This window comes from Macaca thibetana, chromosome 15 (assembly GCF_024542745.1).
Source record: "Macaca thibetana thibetana isolate TM-01 chromosome 15, ASM2454274v1, whole genome shotgun sequence".
NCBI classification, from domain to species: Eukaryota; Metazoa; Chordata; class Mammalia; order Primates; family Cercopithecidae; genus Macaca; species Macaca thibetana.
The window spans coordinates 18,761,572-18,783,325 of record NC_065592.1 but is presented as its reverse complement, the minus strand read 5'-3'; the positions used below and the strand labels follow the sequence as shown (position 1 = coordinate 18,783,325).

The following is a 21,754-nucleotide window of genomic DNA, read 5'->3' as shown; positions in this document are numbered from 1 at the left end:
CCATGTTCACAGGTGAAAATGAAGGAATTGGATGAGATGAGCTCTAGGTCCTTATGATGTGGGCATTTTAGATTTGTATAATTCATGACTGTGCATGTAACATACACATATCTGACTATAATGATGGAAACAGAGGAGGAGTGGACTTTGCGTGGCGGGGACCTCTGTCAGGTATAGAGCTGTGAGCATGGCCTGTGTACGTGCATGTTTCTGGCACAGGGGTTTGTGAAAGAGAAGAGTGGCCCTGGACAACTGGTGTGAGGGCTTGGTGTCCCTGGGAGCCAGTCTGGTGCTTAGAGCCAGGCTGGGGTGTTCTCTGTGTCTGATGTCATAGAACATCAACATCAGACAAAATGGATCAATACTGAAAACGACTACTCTATAATCATGATTGAGCAGGATATAAAAACAAGAACATTGTCCAAACCACAAAAATGACCACACACACCCCTTTCCTGGCTAAAGTGAGTAAGTGCTGCTTCTTTTCCTCCCAGCTAGAAAATAAATAAGATACTGGGTCATAGGATTGCCCCTGCTTCCTGAAAGCATCCAATCCAGAGTAAACTTCCACTTCTTTGAGGCTTCTCTCAAATACTCTATCACAAGTACAAATCCTATACTAAGGCTTTTCTAATGCACTCTCACCGAGAAGCCTTATGTTCCCCATGATGTGTGTTCTCCCTTGTTGCAAAGACTCAATAAACAGAACCTTGTTCAGTTCCAGGTATTCCTGGTTGTCTTGATTGGAGAGAATTGATAAGTCTACAGGTTTCATTAGATTCTGAAAAGGATGGGAATGTGGCTGGAGAAAATTCCACAACCCATGCTGATCAGTCCCACTTTAAATTCATGACTAGGAACTTCAAGTGAACCCTTAATATGAAGAAGCAAATTACAAGTCCTTAGTTGGTTCAGCCTCCCTCTCTTTTAGATAACTATCTCACCCTTCTTTCCTCCCGTCATGCCTCCAATTGCTCCTCCCTATCCCCCATCTCAGGTGATGATCTTGCGTCTTACTTCTCTGAGAAAGGGACTTCTACAGACTCTCACCACATCTAACTCTTGCCAGCGTCTGCTGCATGTGCTCAGCTTCTCTGCCTACAACCATGGGTCATGGATCAGGGATTAGTATGCTGCTGCTGCCCAAGGGCTAAATCCAGCCTGCCTAGTCCATGCTCATTCTTTTCTGCATTATCTATGGTTGCATTTGTGCTACAATGAGAAAGTTGAGAAGTTGCAATAGAGACTGTATGGCCCACAATGCCTAAAATATTTACAGATATTTTAATGCATGGCTCTTTACAGAAGTTTGCTGACTCCTGGCATAGGCGAGCTAGTCATGTACTTATTTAAAGCCAGGTCCTCCACTTGTGCTCCAGATCGCATCCACTCTTACATCTTCAAGGATATTACTATAGTAATTCTCCTTTGTCTCTCCTGCATCGTCAATTATTTACTCTTTACTGAGTCATTCCCTTTAGAACACAATGTGTTATTTCTTCCATCTTAAACTTTCCTTCACCCTACTTCCCTCAATCCATTTCTTTGCTCCTTGAATGAGCTGTCCATACTACCTGTCTCCAAATCCTCTCCTCCTATTTACTCTTAAACTCACTCTATTCAGGCTATTCTTCCTACTGCTTCACCCAACCTGCCCTGTCAAAATCACCAATGCTAAACCCAATAGCCAAGTCTTTATCTTACTACTCTCTGTAGCATTTGATACAGTTCAACATTCTTCCTCCCAGAACCTCTTTCTTTTGTTTGGCTTGTAGGGGACCTCATCTCTTGTTTTTTCTCTTAATTCAATGGATCCTCTATCTCTTTTCTCTAATAATTTCATGTTGGAATGCTCAAAAGGTCTATCCTTGATCTTCTTTTTTTCCCCTCCTCTGTCTGTATTCACATCCTTAGTGATCTTAACTAGTCTAACGATTTTAGTATGCTGATGACTCTCATATTTATATTTTTCAGCCCAGAGCTCTCTCCTGAACTCCAGAACTATATGACCCATTGCCTTCCAGACTCCTTCACTTGGATGTTTAATAGATTTCTTCTAAGACTCAACATATCCAAAACTGAACAGATTCCTAACTCCTCACAACCTGCTCCATCTACAGCCTTCCTAATCTTAGGCAACTCCATCTTTCCAATTGTTCAGGCCAAAAATTTTAGCATCATCCTTGACATTTCTCTTTCTCTCACACTTTTTTCCACTCTACCAGGGAATTCAGTCAAACCTACAATATTAGCCCCTTCAATTAAGCCTACTATATTAGTCCCTTTTGTATTGCTATTAAGGAATACCTGAGGCTGCATAATTTATAAAGAAAGAGGTTTATTTGGTGCATGGTTCTGCAGGCTGTACAAGAAGCATGGTGTCAGCATCTGCTTTAGGTGAGGCCTCAGGAAGCTTACAATCATGGTGGAAGGGAAAAAAGAGCCTAAGTAGAACCTGGTGAGAGAGGAAGCAACCAGCAAGAAGGAGGTGCCAGGCTCATTATAACAATCAGATCTCATGGTAACTAACAGAGTGAGAACTCTCATTACCATGGGAGGGCACCAAGCCATTCATGAGGGATCCACTCCCATGGCCCAAACATCTTCTACCCCACCTCACTTCTGACAATGGGGATCACATTTCAACATGAGATTTTGGGGGACAAATATCCAAACTATATCATTTACTTTTAAAATATATCCAGAATTCAACCACTTTTCAATACCTCCACTGCTACCACTCTGGTCTGAGGCACCATCATCCCTCACCTAGTTTATTACATTAGCCTCCTATCCGTTGTCTTTATCTTTGCCTTACTTTCAACACAGCAGTTACAGTAGTCCTTTAAAAGGCAAGACAGACCATGTCACTCTTCTGTTCAAAGCCTTGCAATGGCTCCTGTTTCCTTCCAAGTAAAGCCAAAGCCTCTTCCATTGACTTCATAATCTATACGTGCCACTCCCGCTTCCTTGCTTTCCCTGTGACACACCAGCATGCTCCTGCCTTAGGCCGGACACCATGTACCAAGAGTGCCAGGAACACTCTCCCCCTGGCTAGTTATGTGGCTCACTCTTTCACATCCTTCAAGTCTTTGCTCAAATTTCACCTTCTCATTGAAGCCCACCCTGACCTGGCCACCCTATTTAGAACTGCAACCCCTCCCCTGACCATTACCAGTCTCCCTTAGTCTGCTTTACTTTTATTTTTTTCCCATTGCTCTTATCACTTTCTGAGATCCAAGATTAATTCCTTAATTATTCTCTTTATTTTTTATTACATATCTCTCCCAGTTGGAATCTATGTTCCACAACGGCAGGAATCTTGGCACCAAGCACCTAGAATTGGGCCTAGCCTACAGTTACCCATCAATACATGTTTGTTGGATGTTGCTGAATATATTAGTATAACAGGGTCTGGAAAGAAAGATGGAATATGACTTTGGTCCAGAATCTCTCACTGAGAAATATGGAGCGAGGCTGCTTGCCTCAACCTTGGCTCATAGTCACCTCCACGTATTTTCTTAAGACAGAGTATTTAAACTTCAATCATTTGCAGGCCAACTGCATGATTTTTGCCCTAAGAATAATCTTACCTTTATTTACTCAATACTTTTTCTTAAATAGACTTACTTCTTAGGAAATAAATTTATTTTGGAAGAAAATGTTATATCATGGCTTTGATGTGCTAGTTTTTAAAAATACATGTTAAAATAAACATATAGCTACTAAAATGAACAATGTGCATTGCATCACCTAAGAACATCTTGCTTACCCCTGGGGAAACCTGCCTTAAGCATTCCCCCTTAACCAGAAAGGCCCTCCTACACCTCCCACCTACCCAAATCCCACTGTCCTTCTCCAGGAAGCCTTGGCAGTTCTTCCAGCTTACTTCTCTGAGCTCTCTCCATACTCACAGACGAAATATGTAAGCCCAGGCTGGGCACAGTGGCTCACGCCTGTAATCCCAGCACTTTGGGAGGCCAAGGGAGGTAGATCACCTGAGGTCAGGCATTTGAGACCAGCCTGACCAACATGGAAACCCCATCTGTACTAAATACAAAAAATTAGCTGGGTGTGGTGGCACATGTCTGTAATCCCAGCTACTCAGAAGGCTGAGGCAGGAGAATCGCTTGAACCCAGGAGGCGGAGATTGCAGTGAGCCGAGACTGTGCCATTGCACTCTGGCCTGGGCAACAAGAGCAAAACTCTGTCTAAAAGAAAGAAAGAAGGAAAGAAAGAGAGAAAGAAAGAAAGAGAGAGAGAGAGAGAGAGGGAGGGAGGGAGGGAGGGAGGAAGGAAGGAAGGAAGGAAGGAAGGAAGGAAGGAAGGAAGGAAGGAAGGAAGGCAGGCAGGCAGGAAGGCAGGCAGGCAGGCAGGCAGGCAGACATAAAAGCCCAGTATTTGGATGCTTATATGCCATTTGGTTTTTTCTGTTTCACATCATAAGATTATAGAACATCTTCTTAGCTATATATAAAAGAGACATTAGAGTGTCCAATTCCCTTATTTTATAGGCTATCAAAGAGATTAAGAGGCTTGTCCCAAATCACTGCCAATTAGGGCCAAAGCCAAGACTAGAACTTGGGTCTTCTGATTCTCTACACTGTGGGGGAATCCACCAACACTTATCGAGTCCCTATGATGTGCCTGACATTGTGCCAACTACAGGAGATACTGGCGAATAGAACAGACTCAGACCTTACTTATGTGGAGCTTTTGGTGTGGTCACGCTAAACAAATAATTCCATCTGATTAAGTAAATCATTGCAACAGCGCAAGTGCCTTGGAGGAGAAGTGCAGTTTTGGATAATGGGCCCAGCCTGGTTTGGAGGGTCACAAAAGCCTCACTGAGAAAGTATGTTCAAATGCATAGGAGTTAGCTGAAGAGGAGCTGGCGGATATTTTAAATGGTGCCAGGCTAATTCACAAAAGCTGCTTTGATATTTGACAGCTGCATTGTGGGTTAATTAGGCCACTGTGGCCCGCCCTATTTGCCAAAGTGCTCAGGGAAAAGGCAGGCAGACTCCTGTGCCTCCGAAGCAGCACCAGTGGTTCCCTCCTCCAGGCAAGGAGGTGACAGGAGACACCAAGAGGCCTGCTCTGGAGAAGGTCTCCTCTCCCCTCACTGACAGGGAGTGTGGCCATCTTGAACATGACACATTGGTTGTTTTTGCCAAGGGAGTGCCTACAATGTGAGCTTTGACATTAGAGAAAAATAAGTCCTTAGTCCCTGGAAGTGGAAAATCTTAGTGTCATTTACAAAGGCACACTACAAGGCCTTGTGTAGTTTCACCTAACTAGTACAAAGCAGACTCTTCAAAAGGAGCTGCATTCCAGTCTCTGTTAATTACCATTACATCCGGAGGTCATCTTCATGTTTCCTGTGATAGTTCAGTGGTCCTGATTAACCTGTGTCTAAGAAACTTCTATTATATCTCACCTTACTGTTAGAAAATTCACCCCAACAAGCAATATGTAGTGACGTGGAACAGAGATGTATTTAGACTGAGATAGTCTTGGGGTGTGATTTCCAATTCTTTTCCTTACTAGGATGGGAAAACTGCTTTACTTTTCTGAACTTCAATTTTTTTTTTTTTCCTTTTTTCTTTTTTGAGATGGAGTCTCGCTCTGTCACCCAGGCTGGAGTGCAGTAGCACGATCTTGGCTCACTGCAATGTCCACCTCTTGGGTTCAAGTGATCCTTCTGCCTCAACCTACTGAGTACCTGGGATTACAGGCTTGCTAAATTAACCTGGCTAATTTTTATATTTTTAGTAGAATTTTATATTTTTAGTTTCACTATGTTGGCCAGGCTGGTCTCGAACTCCTGACCTCCAAGTGATCTGCCCGCCTAGCCTCCCAAAGTGCTGGGATTACAGGCTTGAGCCACCACACCAAGACTGAATCTCAATTTTCTTATCTGTAAGATGGGGATGATAATGATAATAACAATAATTTCTGAATCTTGTGAGTCTTGAGACATTAAATGGGAATATATGTGAGAGCTTTTTAATATGATCTGAAGTGCTGCAAAATGTCACTTAAAAATTAACTTTTTGTTATGAATCCTCTTTTATAAAGCTCAAACTGAGGCTCAAAGAGAGACGTGGTTAGGGCTGGAAAAAGGTCTTCTGATTGGCCACTCAGTTTCTTTTCACCAGGTTGCTGCACTGGGCCTGTCTTTTAGTAAAGCAATTGTTGGCGAGAACAAGTTCCTGGGGGAAATGAACATGTGCTGAGAGGGAGGGAAAGAGAGTAGAGGCTCTCCCTTCAAGGGTATGAAGAGGGCAATGGAAGGGGAGGGGGCAGAGACAAACTTGCCTACCTTCTCAGTGTGCTGAGGGCTCTGAGGCTAAGCCTGCTCCAGGTTAAGGTTCCCTACTGCTGACTTTCTCTGTCTCTCTCAATTTGCCTGTGTGGTTGAAGCTGATCTAGCATAAAATAACAGGCTTTTTAGCACAGTTTGAAAGCAAACTCAGGCTTTAATGATCAGTTTCCTGTCCCCTGGTATTTTCTTTCAAGCAAAGGCCATGTTTTTGTAATACTCCATTTCAATGGACTGTTCTTTCGGCTCCAGCAAACATTCCTAAGTGGTAGGTTTGAGGAGGTGTTCTAATTTATTGTTTCCGGTGTCCAATAACCTTGGAGGAGTATCTGTCTTCATGCCCTCCAAGGCCATGTTATTTCAGAAAGTTACAGCGTTTAAAATCATTCTCTAATAAAAGCAAGTGCCACTAATTCTAAGTAAAGTGAGCTTTACAAATAAGACCAGCTGTGAATGTTTAAAGAAAAAAAAACGAGAAAAAAAAACAAACTTCAACAACAGGAGTCCATAAGTGCAAACTGTATGCAGCTGAACTTCAGGAATTTTAGCATCCATTTAAAAAGATGTCTTCAGCAAATTCATCTAAATTAGCTAAAAATGCTTGACACGATGAACATGTTGTGTCTCTAGGCCAGTATTCAATCCAGGTCAAGGAATCTAAAGGGTAGATGTACCTACCAAGAAACAAAGCGTTTGTGAGGTGGCCAGTACAGAAAAGCCGGATTTGATTTCTTTTATAAGAGCCCAGCTGTGGTCAGGTCCCTAGGGATCAGGTTGTCCACCAAACTCTTCTGTACCGGCCTCTCCTGGAGGGGTTCACAAACCCTTAAGGAAACATGAAGCTGCCTGGGGCTCCCATATTAAAGGCAGAAATGGCATCTATTTCAATGACTAGCTTCTAAAAGCAGAGAATACAATGCTTATTTACACATTTTCCTCTTTACAAACCACAGTCTGAGAACCTATCAAGGGAGCTGGTGGTTAGGGGAGGTCCGGTGAGTACTTTCAGATTCATCATCAGGTCCAGATACTCAGATGGTTAATCAGGCAGCTAAGCCCTCAGCTGCCACGATGGTTTTAAATCATTCTCTGTTTGACACTCATATTATTTCACTGATGTTCAAAATGGCTTGTTGGTTAAGAGCAGGGCCATAAGAAACACGTAGTGTATTTAAGAATAAATCATACTCAGTTTTGGAGGGAAGATCAGTGACTGAAAAATATTGGTGACTTACCTGAAAGTGAAATTGTATTTTATCTGGAGAGCTTCTTTCCCCATAATTAAGTACTGTCTTCCTTTCACCAGCTCAGCGTTAGTGCAGGTTACCTTTTTAATGAAGGTGATTTCAGAGTCTTTCTCAGCAACAGCTTCCCCTGAGAGACATGCAAGTCAAGTAAGGTTAAAACATTCATATTTTAATGTCACAATGATAAACTGTCAAGCTTTCTGGTTCCTCGTCGCTACTGAGAGGTTCTTGGCTAGTGGAGAGCAGTGATATCCATGTGGTTAAAGCTTCAGTCTCTGGAGCCAGACTGTCTGGGTTAAACTCTAAGCATGCCGCTTCCTGGCTATGTGACTCCGGGAAAATGGTTTATGTTATCTGTATAAGGCCTTAGACCCTCATCTGAAGACTGGGCATGATAATAAAACCTACCTTGTAGAACCATTGTGAAATTAAATGGGTTAATATATAAAAAGTGCCTGGAACATAGTAGGAGCTATGTAAGTACTTATTATTACTCTTATAGAACCAGAATTAAAAGAAGACTCTCTATAGTTGAACAATATTAATCTCCACATTATATAGTAAAATATAAAATTATTTGGTAGTTGGCAACTGTCAACTTTGTAGAAAAGTACAAAATGTGAAAGACTTGGAAAATTTCAAAGATAATAATTTTGGGATTCCCAAAGAACTCACAAGTAGCCCATTCCCCTATCTGGAATGCATTCCTTCCCATGTTGGCCTATTGAATTTCATTTATCTTAAAAGTCTCCTTCAATTCTCACAGTATCCAGTAAAATATTCCTGGATGCTCTTTGTTTTAAATATATGTCTGTCTCCTCCTTACCTCTTTTACACTTGAATTTCTATTGCAATGTTTTGTCCCACATCTGTCTTTCTAGCTAGACTAGAAACTTCTTAAGGCATGGACTGTGTCTGATTTATCGCTATATATCCAGAGCTGATATTTAACTATTAAGCTCTGGCAGAGTCATCTTAATTGTTAAGTCCTGAAAAACTTCTGAACCAATTGGCAAATAGTGTATAATAGAAATTGTGTAAATGGTAACCTTTCATTAGTAATATAAATTTCGGTGTACACTCATTAGTTCAAGCTGATTTCTTACGCTGCCCTGATGATGTAGATTCCTATTATGTCAATATCTGAGCAGCATTACCAGTACTATCTGCCATTTCAGCGCCTGTCATAGTAAGCAGTGTGGCTGTATGGGGCCTTATTTTTTAAACTTCTCATCATGGAAAATTTAAAGTATATTCAGAAGAGAGAACAGGCATCTACCCTGGGCTTCAACAATAACTTTTATTCTTCTGTATCCTCACCTATTATAAGCACTCTGTCCTTTGGAGAAATACCAATTTATCATTATCCTCAAACTACAGTTTGCCCTTGATTCTAAATGGTTTATTGTCACTGTGCCGCAATTCTTCCGTAAGTAGTGTGTGGTATTTTTATATTTATAAAAATTCAAAATTTATAAGTGTTAAAAATGAACCCAGAATGAGGAGATGAAGTATGCAAATGTTTCTTAACATTTCCTTTTAAATATCATAAAATGCATCTTTGGATTTACAGGAGAACAAAGAAGAAATGATACTAATAAAAAAAAACTGTAGCTTGGGAATCATCTGATATTATGAAAAATTCAGAACAGTCTAAAATGTCTTTTGGTACTATGCAAGAATCAGTATCAAATAAAACAAATAATTTGTATTTCTGGAATGAAAAGCACTTTGTTATTTCAGTAAAAAGAGAATGGCTTATTATTGCTTGTAATATGAATATTGGATGAAAATGGTGCTCAAAAGTTGGATTGTAGAAAGATCAAAGTTCTAAACACTTATTTCATTAGAATGGCAACTAGCCTGCAAATTAAAAAATTACAACCATCAATGAAGAAAAAATAAAATAACATCACAAATAAGTTTCATACAATGAAACTTTCAAAATAGCAAAAATTTAAAAAATTATCAAAGTGTTGATAAAGCAAATACAAAATTGAAAAATATTACTAGGATTTTAAAATTCTAGGGTATGGTTAGTAATAATCAAGCTGGGAGGCTGAGGAGAGAGGATCCCTTGAGCCTAGGAGTTTCAGACCAGCCTGAACAACATAGTGGGACCACGTCTCAGAAGAAAAGAAATCAAGCATTTTGGGACTTAAAATATTTGATAGAATTTCAAAAGAGAAAAATATTTAGTATAAACATATTATTGCAATTTAGCTTTATAGTCCTACTTATTGCAAAATTTATATCAATTGAAATGAGGCCAGGTGTGATGGCTCACACATGTAATCCCGGCATTTCAGGAGTCTGAGGCGAGTGGATTACTTGAGCCCAGGAGTTCAAGACCAGCCTGGCCAACATGTAAGACCCTATCTCCACAAAAATACAAAAATAAGTTAGGTGTGGTGGTGCATGTCTGTAATGCCAGCTACTCAGGAAGCTGAGGCAGGAGAATCACCTGAACCTGGGAAGCAGAGGTTGCAGTGAGCCAAGATCGTGCCACTGCACTCCAGCCTGGGTGACAGAGTGAAACTTCATCTCAAAAAAAAAAAAAAAAGTAATCCCATTCACAATAGCCACACACACACACAAATGCCTAGGAATACAGCTAACTAGGGAGGTGAATGATCTCTACAATGAGAATTACAAAACACTGCTCAAAGAAATCAGAGATGACACAAAGAAATCAGAGATGACACAAACAAATGGAAAAACATTCCATGGTCATGGATAGGAAGAATTAATACTGTTAAAATGGCCATACTGCCCAAAGCAATTTACAGATTTAATGCTATTCCTATCAAAATACCAATGTCATTTTTCTATTTTTCATAAAATTGGAAAAAAACATTTTAATATTCATATGGAACAAAGAAAGAACTTGAATAGCCAAATGAATTCTAAGCAAAAGAACAAAGCTGGAGGCCTCCTACTACCTGACTTCTAACTATATTACAAGGCTACAGTAACCAAAGCAGCATGTTACTGATACCAAAAAAGACACGTAGGCCAATGGAACAGGTTAGAGAACCCAGAAATAAAGCCACACACCTACAACCATCTGATCTTCAACAAAATCAATAAAAACAAGCAATGGGGGAAGGACTCCCTAGTCAATAAATGGTGCTGGGATAACTGGCTAGCCACATGCCAAAGAATGAAACTGGACCCCTTCCTTTCATCGTATGTAAAAATCAACTCAAGATGGATTAAAGACTTAAATCTAAAACTTAAAACTATAAAAATCCTAGAAAAAAATCCAGCAAATACCATTCTGTAAATAGGCACTGGCAAAGATTTCATGACAAAGACTCCAAATGTAATTGCAACAGAAACAAAAATTGACAAATGGGACCTAATTAAGGAGCTGCTTCTGCACAGCAAAATAAACTATTAACAGAGTAAACAGACAATGTACAGAGTGGGAGAACATTTTTTGCAAACTATGCATCTGATAAATTTTTAATATCCAGAATCTATAAGGAACTTAAATCAACAAGCAAAAAACAACCCTATTAAAACAATGGGCAAAGGACATGAATATACACTTCTCAAAAGAAGCCATACACGTAGCCAACAAGCACATGAAAAAATGCTCAACATCACTAATCACTAGAGAATTGCAAATCGAAACTACAAAATGCCATCTCACACCCAGTCAGAATGGCTATAATTAAAGAGTCAAAAAATAACAGATACTGGCAGGGTTGCAGAGAAAAGAGAATGCTTATATACCACTGGTGGGAATGTAAATTAGTTCAGCCACTGTGGAAAGCAGTTTGGAAATTTCTCAAAGAATTTAAAACAGAATTACCATTTGACCCATCAATTCAATTATTGGGCATATACTCAAAGGAATAGAAATCATCTCTCCATGAAGACACATGCACATATATGTTCATCACAGCACTATTCATAATGGAAAAGACATGAAATCAACCTAAATGTCCATCAGTGGTGGACTGGATAAAGGAAATGTGGGACATAGACACCATGGAATATTATGCAGCCATCAAAAGGATGAAATCATGTTCTTTCCAGCATCATGGATGCAGAGCCAGAGGCCATTAACCTAAGTGAATTAACACAGTAACAGAAAATCAAATATCACATATTTTCACTTATAAGTGGGAACTAAACACTGAGTACACATGGACACAAAGAAGGGAACACTAGACAGCAGAGCCTACTTGAGGGTAGAGGGTGGGAAGAGGGTGAGGACTGAAAAATTATCTATTGGGTACTATGCTTATTACTTGGGTGACAAAATAATCTATATACCAAACCCCTACGACATGCAATTTACCCATGTAGCAAACTTGCACATGTATCCCCTGAACCTAAAATAAAAGTTGGAAAGAAAAAGAAATTGGACAATTACAAAATTAAAAAAACCATTTTGCTGAAGTTTGAGAAAAATGAATTCAGTGAGAAATGTTTATATGAACATCTTTAAGAAATGTTTCTCCCCAAGTAGAATATAAGCTTTAAAAAGGCAGGAGCTCTGTCTCATTTGCATTGTATCTTCTGCATCTAATACAATGCCTGGCACATAGTCAGTACTAAATAGTTGTTGAATGAAAGAATGAATGAATGAATGAATTCTCACCAGTTTTGTAGATATCCAGAAGGGTTGCCTTGTACTTGACAAAAACATTTTCTGTAGTGATGGATGTGATGATAACTTTATAAGCTGGTAAAAGACAAACAAAAATGAAACAATTCAGTCTTAATACTATTAATGCTATGTCCAGTAGAAGCCAGAATTTGTCAAACACGAGAAATGAAGCATGGCGAACTATTATAGTTCTTATTTCCTCCAAGAAGCCTTCCCCAGTCCCCTCAGTCTGATTCAATCTCTCAATCTATTAGAATCATTAGCCCTGGCCAATGTTAAAAAAACAGGCTGATTAGAACAAGAGACATATTTAATAAAATAACAGAAGCACATACAACAAACAAACAAGATAAACCTTCGTTAGATGTTAAGTTCAGAGGCTGATCCTTTAAGATGAGTGGAGTCATGCCTATGGGCATCTTTTGAAGAGCCCCTTCATTCTCTTCTCCATGGCCACAGAGGAAGCCTTATCTCTCATTCAGGTCAACCATGTGAGCTTTCTTGGTTCCTTGCTTTGCTTCCTCCTATAGTTCCACTGGCTTTAATCTTTGGTTTTGAGGATGATTCTGTTGTCTCACTCACCCTTGCTTGGCAACTACCCAACATGAGCTGCCCACAGTCCTGTTTTCTCTTCATTCAGACATCAATGTTTGATGCACAATGTGCTTGACCTCAGGTCTGGAAAGACCAGCTTGAAGGGACCCGTTCTTTCTATGTGGCCTCAGGAGAGGTTTATTTTATTTTTGCTTTTGATCTTTCCATTTTTTGTTTTGAAATGAGAGACCTAAAAGATTTGTTCATTCTAAATATCCCTCAAGTCTTTAAGTCTATCCCAGTTATAGATTGACAGATCGAGAGATAGATAGGTGAACTCATCATGGCAGAACCAGGGGCTATGTAAATTAGTGGCTTAAAATGCATGAAAAATGTTCTGAATTTCAGATTCATAGTCTTTATAATGGACATGGGCAATGTACTTACTATGTGGGCCTGAGTAGAGAGACAGAACTACTTAATTTTGTTTCTATTCTGTTATTCCAGTAATAGCATGTAGTCCAGAAAAAGCCAGCTAAGTGTTTTCTTGAAACAACACAATAAACTCAAATTGCATTTATTCTCTGTGTTAAAATAGATTTCTGATATTTTAGATTTAAAATAGTTCTAAAATGGAGGGAAGAAATAATTTAGTGGAATTTTTGTTTGTCAAAACACTATAGTATTCTCAAGTCTTCATGTATTTAACAAACTGCATTGGGTCTACACTGAGTCAGGCAGCTTTTTAGCTTTCTTTTTTTTTTTTTTTTAAATCAAGATAAATTCAAAGGAAAGAAATGTTATTAACCATACAAAACTCATTCTGTTGCCTGAATTACTATTAAGAGAATTCAGTAGACTTCAATGGAAAAAATACTGGAGATCAGGATGCATCTCAATTCTATCACTTGCTTTCTGCATGACCTTGAGCAAATTATTTAATCTCCCTGAGCCTCAGTTTCTTCACTGGCAAATAGTAATAATCCTCTGTTACATTTTTTTTTTTTTTTTGACAGGGTTTCACTCTGTCACTCAGTCTGGAGTGCAATGGCTCACTGCAATCTCCCCACCTCCCAGGCTCAAGTGATCCTCCTATCTCAGCCTCCCAAGTAGCTAGGACTACAGGCACCAGCCATCAATGCACATCTAATTTTTGTATTTTTTGAAGAGACAGGGTTTTGCCATGTTGCCCAGGCTGGTCTAGAACCCGTGAGCTCAAAGTGATCTGCCCACCTCAGCCTCCCAAAGTGCTGGGACTACAGGCATGAGCCACCGTGCCCAGCCCTCATAAAGTTCTTATGAGACCCGTTCCATAAGAATGAGAACCCTTTCCATTGCAATGAGAAACTGTCTATGAAAGCTGTTGCTAAACACAAAGTACCAAATTGGCTGTACTTATTTTTTAAATTTATAAATAACACCCTTCCAATTTCTTTCTTTTATTTTCTTTTTTCTCTTTTTTTGTTTTTTTTTTTTGAGACAGAGTCTCGCTGTGTTGCCCAGTTTGGAATGCAGTGGCACGATCTTGGCTCACTGCAACCTCCTTCTCCTGGGTTCAAGCGATTCTCCTGCCTCACCCTCCTGAGTAGCTGGGATTACAGGCACGCACCAATATGCTTGGCTAATTTTTGTGTTTTTAGTAGAGACAGGGTTTTGCCATGTTCGCCCCAGGCTGGTCTTGAACTCCTAACCTCAGGTGATTCACCCACCTCGGCCTCCCAAAGTGCTGGTATTACAGGCATGAGCCACCGCGCCCGGCTCCACCCTTCCAATTTCAAAATGAAAAAATGATTTGAGATAGTGTACGATATGCTCTCTCTCTCCAAAAAATGCCAGCAGTAAACATCAAAAACTGAATAGAAAACAAAGGAGCTAATTTTATCAGGAACTGAGACAAGGCTGCAACTGAACTTGAACACTAATTTAGCTCTGAGCTCTGGACAACTAGAAGGATTGAGATTCGCTTTTTGAAATGGAGAATGTCTCAAACATGGATTGCAATTCTGAATATATTAAAAATTATTTGGTATTTATATTTTTACACTGAAGAAATTTTTTAAAAACCAACTCCCCTAAACCACCTTTGCCTCTGCCTCTGGTCTATCAATTGGAAGAGTACGGAACTGAAATCTTATACCTCTGTGGCTTCTCAAAAGTTCCCTTTGACTATGTTTTAGTGCCCGTAATTGAAAAAGATCTATTAGAGGAAAGTGTCTTGGCTGGGTATACATGTCACTTCTATTATTTATAATGAAAATCACATTTCTTTGCTGGGGAATAAAAAACTTTTCATGTTAGGGCTAAAAATCAATGGCATTTTCCTTCAGGGGATCACATGGAATGTTGTATCCATATAATCACTATGTAAAGTTTTTGATCTTTCTAACTGAACACGTTTTCATAAAATTTCATGCTTAAAGGAGCTATATTGAACTTTTGAACTCACCATATGCAATCTCTGGGTTACATGCTGTTTGTTTTCTAGTCTCTGCAGAGATTGTCAGATCCAATTCTTTCTGCATTTGCCCACAATCAGCTGGATTTTGTGAAAATTGGTAAAACGAAGGTTAATGTAAAGAAGTAGACACTCTTTCTAGGAGTAAACACAGTTTCTCATGAACCCAGAGACAACCCAATAAAACCTTACAAATCTCAGATTTCTAAGACCTGCCCATTTTCTTTTCTTTCATAAAGCGAAACATTACATAAAGCAAAAACAAAACAAACAAAAAACAAAATCTTGAGCATAAGTCACAAGCTTGTTGAACCCATGGCCCGAGGGCTGCACACAGCCCAGGACAGCTTTGAATGTGGCACAACACAAATTCGTAAAGTTTCTTAAAATGTTATGAGATTTTTTTGTGATTTTTGTTTTAGCTCATTAGCTATTGTCAGTGTTAGTGTATTTTATGTATGGCCCAAGACAATTCTTCTTCCAGTGTGGCCCACTGAAGCCAAAAGACTGGACACCCCTGGCATAAGACTTATTGTTAGACTGGGTGGCTACTCCACATTCAGGTCCTTAGAAATGTATGTGCTTCCCTTGATGAAAGGGGGAAATTTTTCCAGTTTGAGTATAATCAGAAGTCCTTCAAAGGACCCAGAATGATAATGTGACGGATATATAGCCATAAAATGGCACAATAAGTACCTAGAAAAGGTGTAGCTATTGAGGATTTTGAAAAAACCAAAACTAACTCAGCCCCTCATGGAGCCAGCTGTTGATTACTGGTGAGTTCTGGATCTTTTCCTTGGCCAAGAAGGCTTTCTTCAATTTACGAAAGACTAAATGGAACTGGACAATAAATAGAATTCCATTAACTGGGAAGTAAAATAGAAAAGAAACAGAAGCTAGTGGTTCAGTCCTGAGCCTCTGGTCCTGTATGTTAAAAAGACTAGGTGAAAGTAAAATTTCACATCATGTTGTCCCTATAATATCCAACAACCATTTCGATAGTGTTTCCCTGCCTCTGTACAGCATGAACTATCAGGTTGTTCAGGAACTGTGAAAACGTAGTTTTACAATGCTCAGGAATCATTAGCTTTCAATTAGCTGAGATAGCATTTCTACTTCTGAGAAAGAACAGTTTACCAGTGTCCCCCAGATTAACCTCAGGTTATGAAGGACTGCTTTAAATAAGCATGCAGCCTAAACATGTTAAATAAAGTTTACCTTCTATACACTTGCACGTGGCTCCTTCACAGACTTTCTGAATTTTGATATTGGAAGTGCTATAAAACATGGTACACTGTTTATCTGTGGCAACGAAAGTGTGGTTAACAGAAGTGGTTTGAAGAACAACACAGGTACTAATTGGCGAGTCTCTTACATGGAGCCTCAGAGATTGCTTATTCTAAATCCTTCTTTTTATAGTTAAGGCCCAGGGAGGTGAAATTATAAATTGGCTGTCCTGGGAAGGGCTCCCCTACCCTCAGAAAGAGCTCCCCTTTTTAGCTTAGTTCTGTGCTTAAAACACTCGTTTCTCAGAAATAAAATATTTTATGCTTCTATAAGTAACAGGAAAATAAATTATGTTGCATGAGGATCTTTTGAAAGAGTTGGAATTGTTTAGGGTGGACAAGGGAAGAAAAGCATATAGCTATGTAACTCTATATATCTATCTCAAGGAGAAGAGGGACTATGTATGTTCTATGTGATTTCAGAATATAAAACTAGAATGAATGGGTGTCAGAGTTTTGGTTCACTTTAAGAATTTTCTAACAAGTAGAACTGCCCAAGGTGGAGTCATCTGTCTTGTGAACCAATAAGCTCTCCAATCACATAACATTCTCAAAAGTGGAGTAGTCAAATGTGGTATCACTCATTCATAAATATTTATTGAGTTCACATTCTATACTTGACACTGCATTAGATACTAGGGACACAAGAATGAAAACACCCTGGAGTTGATGAGAAAGACATACAAATAATTGAATGCAATCTGACAGCTGCTATAACAGAGCTATCTGCAAAGTTAACAAGAATATAGATGGGCTAGAAGTTGTTCTGGGAAAATTGAGTTGGTTTCTCTCAAAAGGAGAGAGATGATTTATCTGTGAACACCATAGATAAACCTGAGGCAAAGAGTATTGAAGTTGGAGGCACTACGATCCATTTATTTTAAAAAATGAAGAAACTGAGGACTGAGGTAAAATGGTCTGCTCAATGTCAAGAAGAAGTTTATGTACAATATTTTGTATACAGTAGTTTGAATGTTCAAATTGGGACTTTTATGAAGAGTGGTCTCTAAGAGAGGCAATACATAAAATTTACAGGACTCTAGTGGATTTCTAAATGTTCTGTAAAGAATACAAAGTATTCTTCTGAAGAAATGTTAGCATGGAGTTGATTACCTGGTCTGTGGTATTCATACACTGTGAAAGTGGCAGGACTAAGAAACCCAACTTCAAAGAGTTCAAAAATCCGGAATCGTACACAAAGGAAATCACTGGAGGGGATCTGTTTAACAAATTCAAGGATTTAAGGAAATTACGGAGAGACGGTATTTATAATCTTTTAGCCTGTATATTTTGAATAGTAATAGTAAAGGAAAAATGGCTGGAGGTGGAGCTTACCGAATTCAGTTGCAGAATAACATGTCCATCTTTTATTTGGTAATCAGTGAATAGCTGATCCACCCCTTCCACAAGCTAAGGGGAAAAAGAGAGAAGCTTGAATTTCATTTCATTATCTTTTTGTTTAAATGCATTCATCTGTTGATGAGATGTCACATCACAGGGATGTGATCTGTTGTTCAAAGAAACTGAAGAGCAGTTCCTCTTCTTGAAAAAGTCTGAACACATTAGCATATAAACTCATATTTTTCAGAGCATGCTAGTGTATGCTTCTGTTTCACTTTGATAAATCAAAACTTAGGTTAATTATATTTTGAAAGGAATATTCTGGCCAAGCCTGGTGGCTTACGCCTGTGATCTCAGCAGTTTGGGAGGCCAAAGCCAGTGGATAAACCTGACGTCAGGAGTTGGAGACCAACCTGGCTGACATGGTGAAACCTCGTCTCTACTAAAACTACAAAAAAAAAAAAAAAATTAGCAAGGCGTGGTGGTGCATGCCTGTAATCCCAGCTACTCGGGAGGCTGAGGCAGGAGAATCACTTGAACCCGGGAGGCGGGGTTGTAGTGAGCCAAGATCGCATCTTTGCACTCCAGCCTGGGCAACAAGAGTGAAAATCCATCTCAAAACACAAACAAAAACAAAAAACAGAGAATATTCTGGGTGATTCTATACAAGTTGTATATTAAAATGAAAGAAAGTACAATTGTCTGTAAAATAATTCAGAAAAGAAAACAAAGAATTTACATGATTTAAAAGAAAACACATACAGCTTTTAAGTCTTCTTCATTTGCATTGATTCCAGTAGGCAAGGAGATGTCCATCACTGCATGAGAGGATCCAGAAGATGATTCTTCCTTGCTGGGCTTGTAGCTAAAATAAAAAAGAGGTTAGAAAATGTAATAAACAAGTGAATAAGATTCTTTAAGAAAGGACACTGTTCCTTAGTGGACCTTAATTTTTAAATTTGGGTTTCCATTTATTTACTTTTCTACAATGTATGGGTTAAAATCTCTGACTTTAGAGTTGCAAGAGATCTTTGAGTCATCTATTCTCTTTCCTCACTTGATCAATAATCTCAATGAACCACTCTACTGGAACACAGAAGTCATCCACACCAAGCTAACTAGCTGGGGAAACTCAGAATGAGAGTAAGGCACTGGTTCAAGGTCACACGGCTAATTCATGCAGAGCTGTAGAAGAATCCAGGTCTTTGGATTCTCATGTTAGTTTATTTTCTAATGAAGCATATTTCAAGGGAAAAAATTAGTTGTATGTTGAAAAGAGATTCAATAAACATGTCCAGGAAAAGCTGGAAGAAAATACAGTAAGGCCAGGCATGGTGGCTCACGCCTGTAATCCCAGCACTTTGGGAGGCCGAGGCAGGCGGATCACTTGAGGTCAGGAGTTCAAGACCAGCCTGGCTAACATGGTGAAACTCCGTCTTTACTAAAAATAAAAAAAATTTAGCCGGGCGTGGTAGCACACGCCTGCAATCCCAGCTATAGGAGAACTGCTTGAGCCTGGGCGACAGAGCGAGACTCCCTCTTTAAAAACAAACCAACAAACAAAAGAACCCACTAAATATTAGTAGCTACTTTCTCTGGATGGTGAGATTATAAGCGATTATCTCTTTTCTTTTTCATGCTTTTCTCTATTTTCTAAATTTCCCATAATAGCTACTTTATGTAGAAAATGTTTCAAGGACTATCCTTTCAGTAGGAATTCTGCTGGAAGGAAGTTAAGGAGAAATGCAAAAAGGGCACAATGGGAGGGTTTTGTTTTTGTTTTTGTTTTGTAAGAGAGAAAAGAATACTGAAATGGAGAATCAGGAAACTTGGGTTTTATTCCAGTTCTGAGATTCCCACAAATCATTTCCCCCTTCTAAGATCATTTTCTTATTTGTAAAACTAACTGTGAAGAAGTATAAGCTTGTATTTTAAATTTATCTTTATAATTCCCAGGCTTCGGTTTTGGGTGGCAGAGGCTTACAGCTACCATTAAGAGATGTTAGAAGACATAAAAGAGACAGGCTGGCTGAGGCTGGGGCAGAGACAGAGGGAGTGTGGTTCTGCAAAACTTGATTTCAGGTTCCAGCCTCACCTCAAGATGCTTGAGAGGCAGCTGGATGTTTGAGAGTGAAGCTTGGGAGAGCAGACAGGATTAAAGGAAGAAGTTAAAAGACAGCTTCATAACGGGGAAAATGAATTTATCTCACCTACAGGTATGAATGTTGGTGGAAGAGGAGACACTATGCAAGTTAGTGAGGGGTCAGGGCATATCTTTTCCTCAATGACACCTCATGGAGCATATATAACACAATCCCAGCTGGGCGCAGTGGCTCACACCTGTCATCCCGGCACTTTGAGAGGCTGAGGCGGATCAGTTGAGGCCAGCAGTTCGAGACCAGCCTGGCCAACATGGTGAAACCTTTTCTTTACTAAAAATACAAAAATTAGCTGGGTGTGGTAGCGCACACCTGTAATCCCAGCTACTTAAGAGGCTGAGGCACAAGAATCGCTTGAGGCTGGGAGGCAGAGGTTGCAGTGAGCTGAGATCGCACCATTGCACTCCAGCCTGGGCAACAGAGCAAGACTCTGCCTCAAAAATAAATAAATAAATAAATAAAAGCAGTCCCTAATAGAAGTTATAGATGTAATATTTGCCACAATAATGAAAAGTATTCTAAAATATCTGACTCATAAAAATTTAACCCTATTCTCCACCAAATTGACAATTTAGAACAGAATATAAAACATTTGGAACTCTAATGTGACATCTGAACATCTCGCTAATTGGATGGGTAGAAGCAGAGAACTCTTGCTCACAGATGCAAACACTTTGTCAGCAGGATGGAAAAGGGCCTCCCGAGTGGAGAGTGTCTATGAAAAGGTTGCTGGAGCCTTGATGACTGGTTGCCATGGAGACTGTTTCAATGGTGGAACAGAAATCCTCCTTTCAAGAAGCCCTTTGCCTGCTGCCAAAACCAGCAATCTTCCCCAAAGGCATTTTGTTGCGAGGGAAATGAAATCCTGTTTTTCTTTTCTTAGGAATACAACAGAGAGGTTGTAAAAAGGTAAATACACGAAAGAGACCCTCTGAACACAGAAACTTCATGCTGGCATTTTTTAATCAGGAGAGAGAATATTTGAAGGCAAAGAAATTCTTACATGAATAAGTACTACACAGCTCCTTTTGGAATTTACCCAACCTAACTTCAGTGTCAACAGAGCCAAAAGCATATTCCACCCGCCTTTCTGGAACATTTTGTCCCCAATTTGTAAAAACCAAAGGATAGACTATTCAAGATTGCATTTCTCCTTGCTTTCTTTTGTATATCGATAATCTGGAATTAGGCCTCCTGCCAATGAAGTCAAATGAACGAGCTTTTGATAACAGCCTTTTTCTGTACGGCAGAATTGTGGACAATTGAACCGGCAGAAAACTTGAGATAAAGTAGTGCAATATCTTTGCTTCATAGAAGAGGATCGGAGAAGTAAGCTGATGTCCTGAAGGTCACTGGAGTTCTTACTGGCAGAGGCTATCCCACAGGTGTCTCACCCTATCAGAGAGCTCTTCTTTACGGCAAGTACAGATGCCTCCCTGTAGGGTCCCAGACACTGATTCGAGCTCTGCCCAGAAGTTTGCTTACACTTCCCTTTGACAACTGTTACAAATTTAAAGGTAACTGTGATCATGCTCCTCCCCAGCTGGTAGGTGCCCAAGGGTAGGAATGGCATTCAGGAGGAAAGAAGCCGCCTGGGAAAGGTGACCTTACTGGAAAGAAGTTAGGGAATGAGGAAAGATGTTTGAGTGGGAACAGAGAGCAGGGACTGGCCACAGAAGGAAGTAGGAAGTGCTGGAAGGAAGAAATGCTGATGAGGAAGGAAATAGGACTGAATAGTGAAGGAATCCTAGGAAGCGATTGGGCTTGGGAGATAGAGAAGGCT

At 39.6% G+C, this 21,754-nt stretch overlaps 1 protein-coding gene across 2 annotated transcripts in view; it reads right to left on the bottom strand.

Annotated features, from left to right (window-relative positions):
- Positions 1–6,462: 6,462 nt before the first annotated feature.
- Positions 6,463–21,754, bottom strand: part of C5 (complement C5) — a 99,210-nt gene continuing 83,918 nt past the window's right edge. For both annotated transcript variants that reach the window (XM_050761918.1, XM_050761919.1), the window contains 8 exons: positions 18,575–18,677; positions 17,807–17,881; positions 17,585–17,690; positions 16,404–16,487; positions 15,177–15,266; positions 12,188–12,271; positions 7,561–7,699; positions 6,463–6,999 (listed from right to left, as the gene is read on the bottom strand). In XM_050761918.1, coding sequence (XP_050617875.1) covers positions 6,870–6,999; positions 7,561–7,699; positions 12,188–12,271; positions 15,177–15,266; positions 16,404–16,487; positions 17,585–17,690; positions 17,807–17,881; positions 18,575–18,677 — 811 coding nt within the window. In that variant the 3' untranslated portion in view covers positions 6,463–6,869. The remainder of the gene's footprint in view (positions 7,000–7,560; positions 7,700–12,187; positions 12,272–15,176; positions 15,267–16,403; positions 16,488–17,584; positions 17,691–17,806; positions 17,882–18,574; positions 18,678–21,754) is intronic.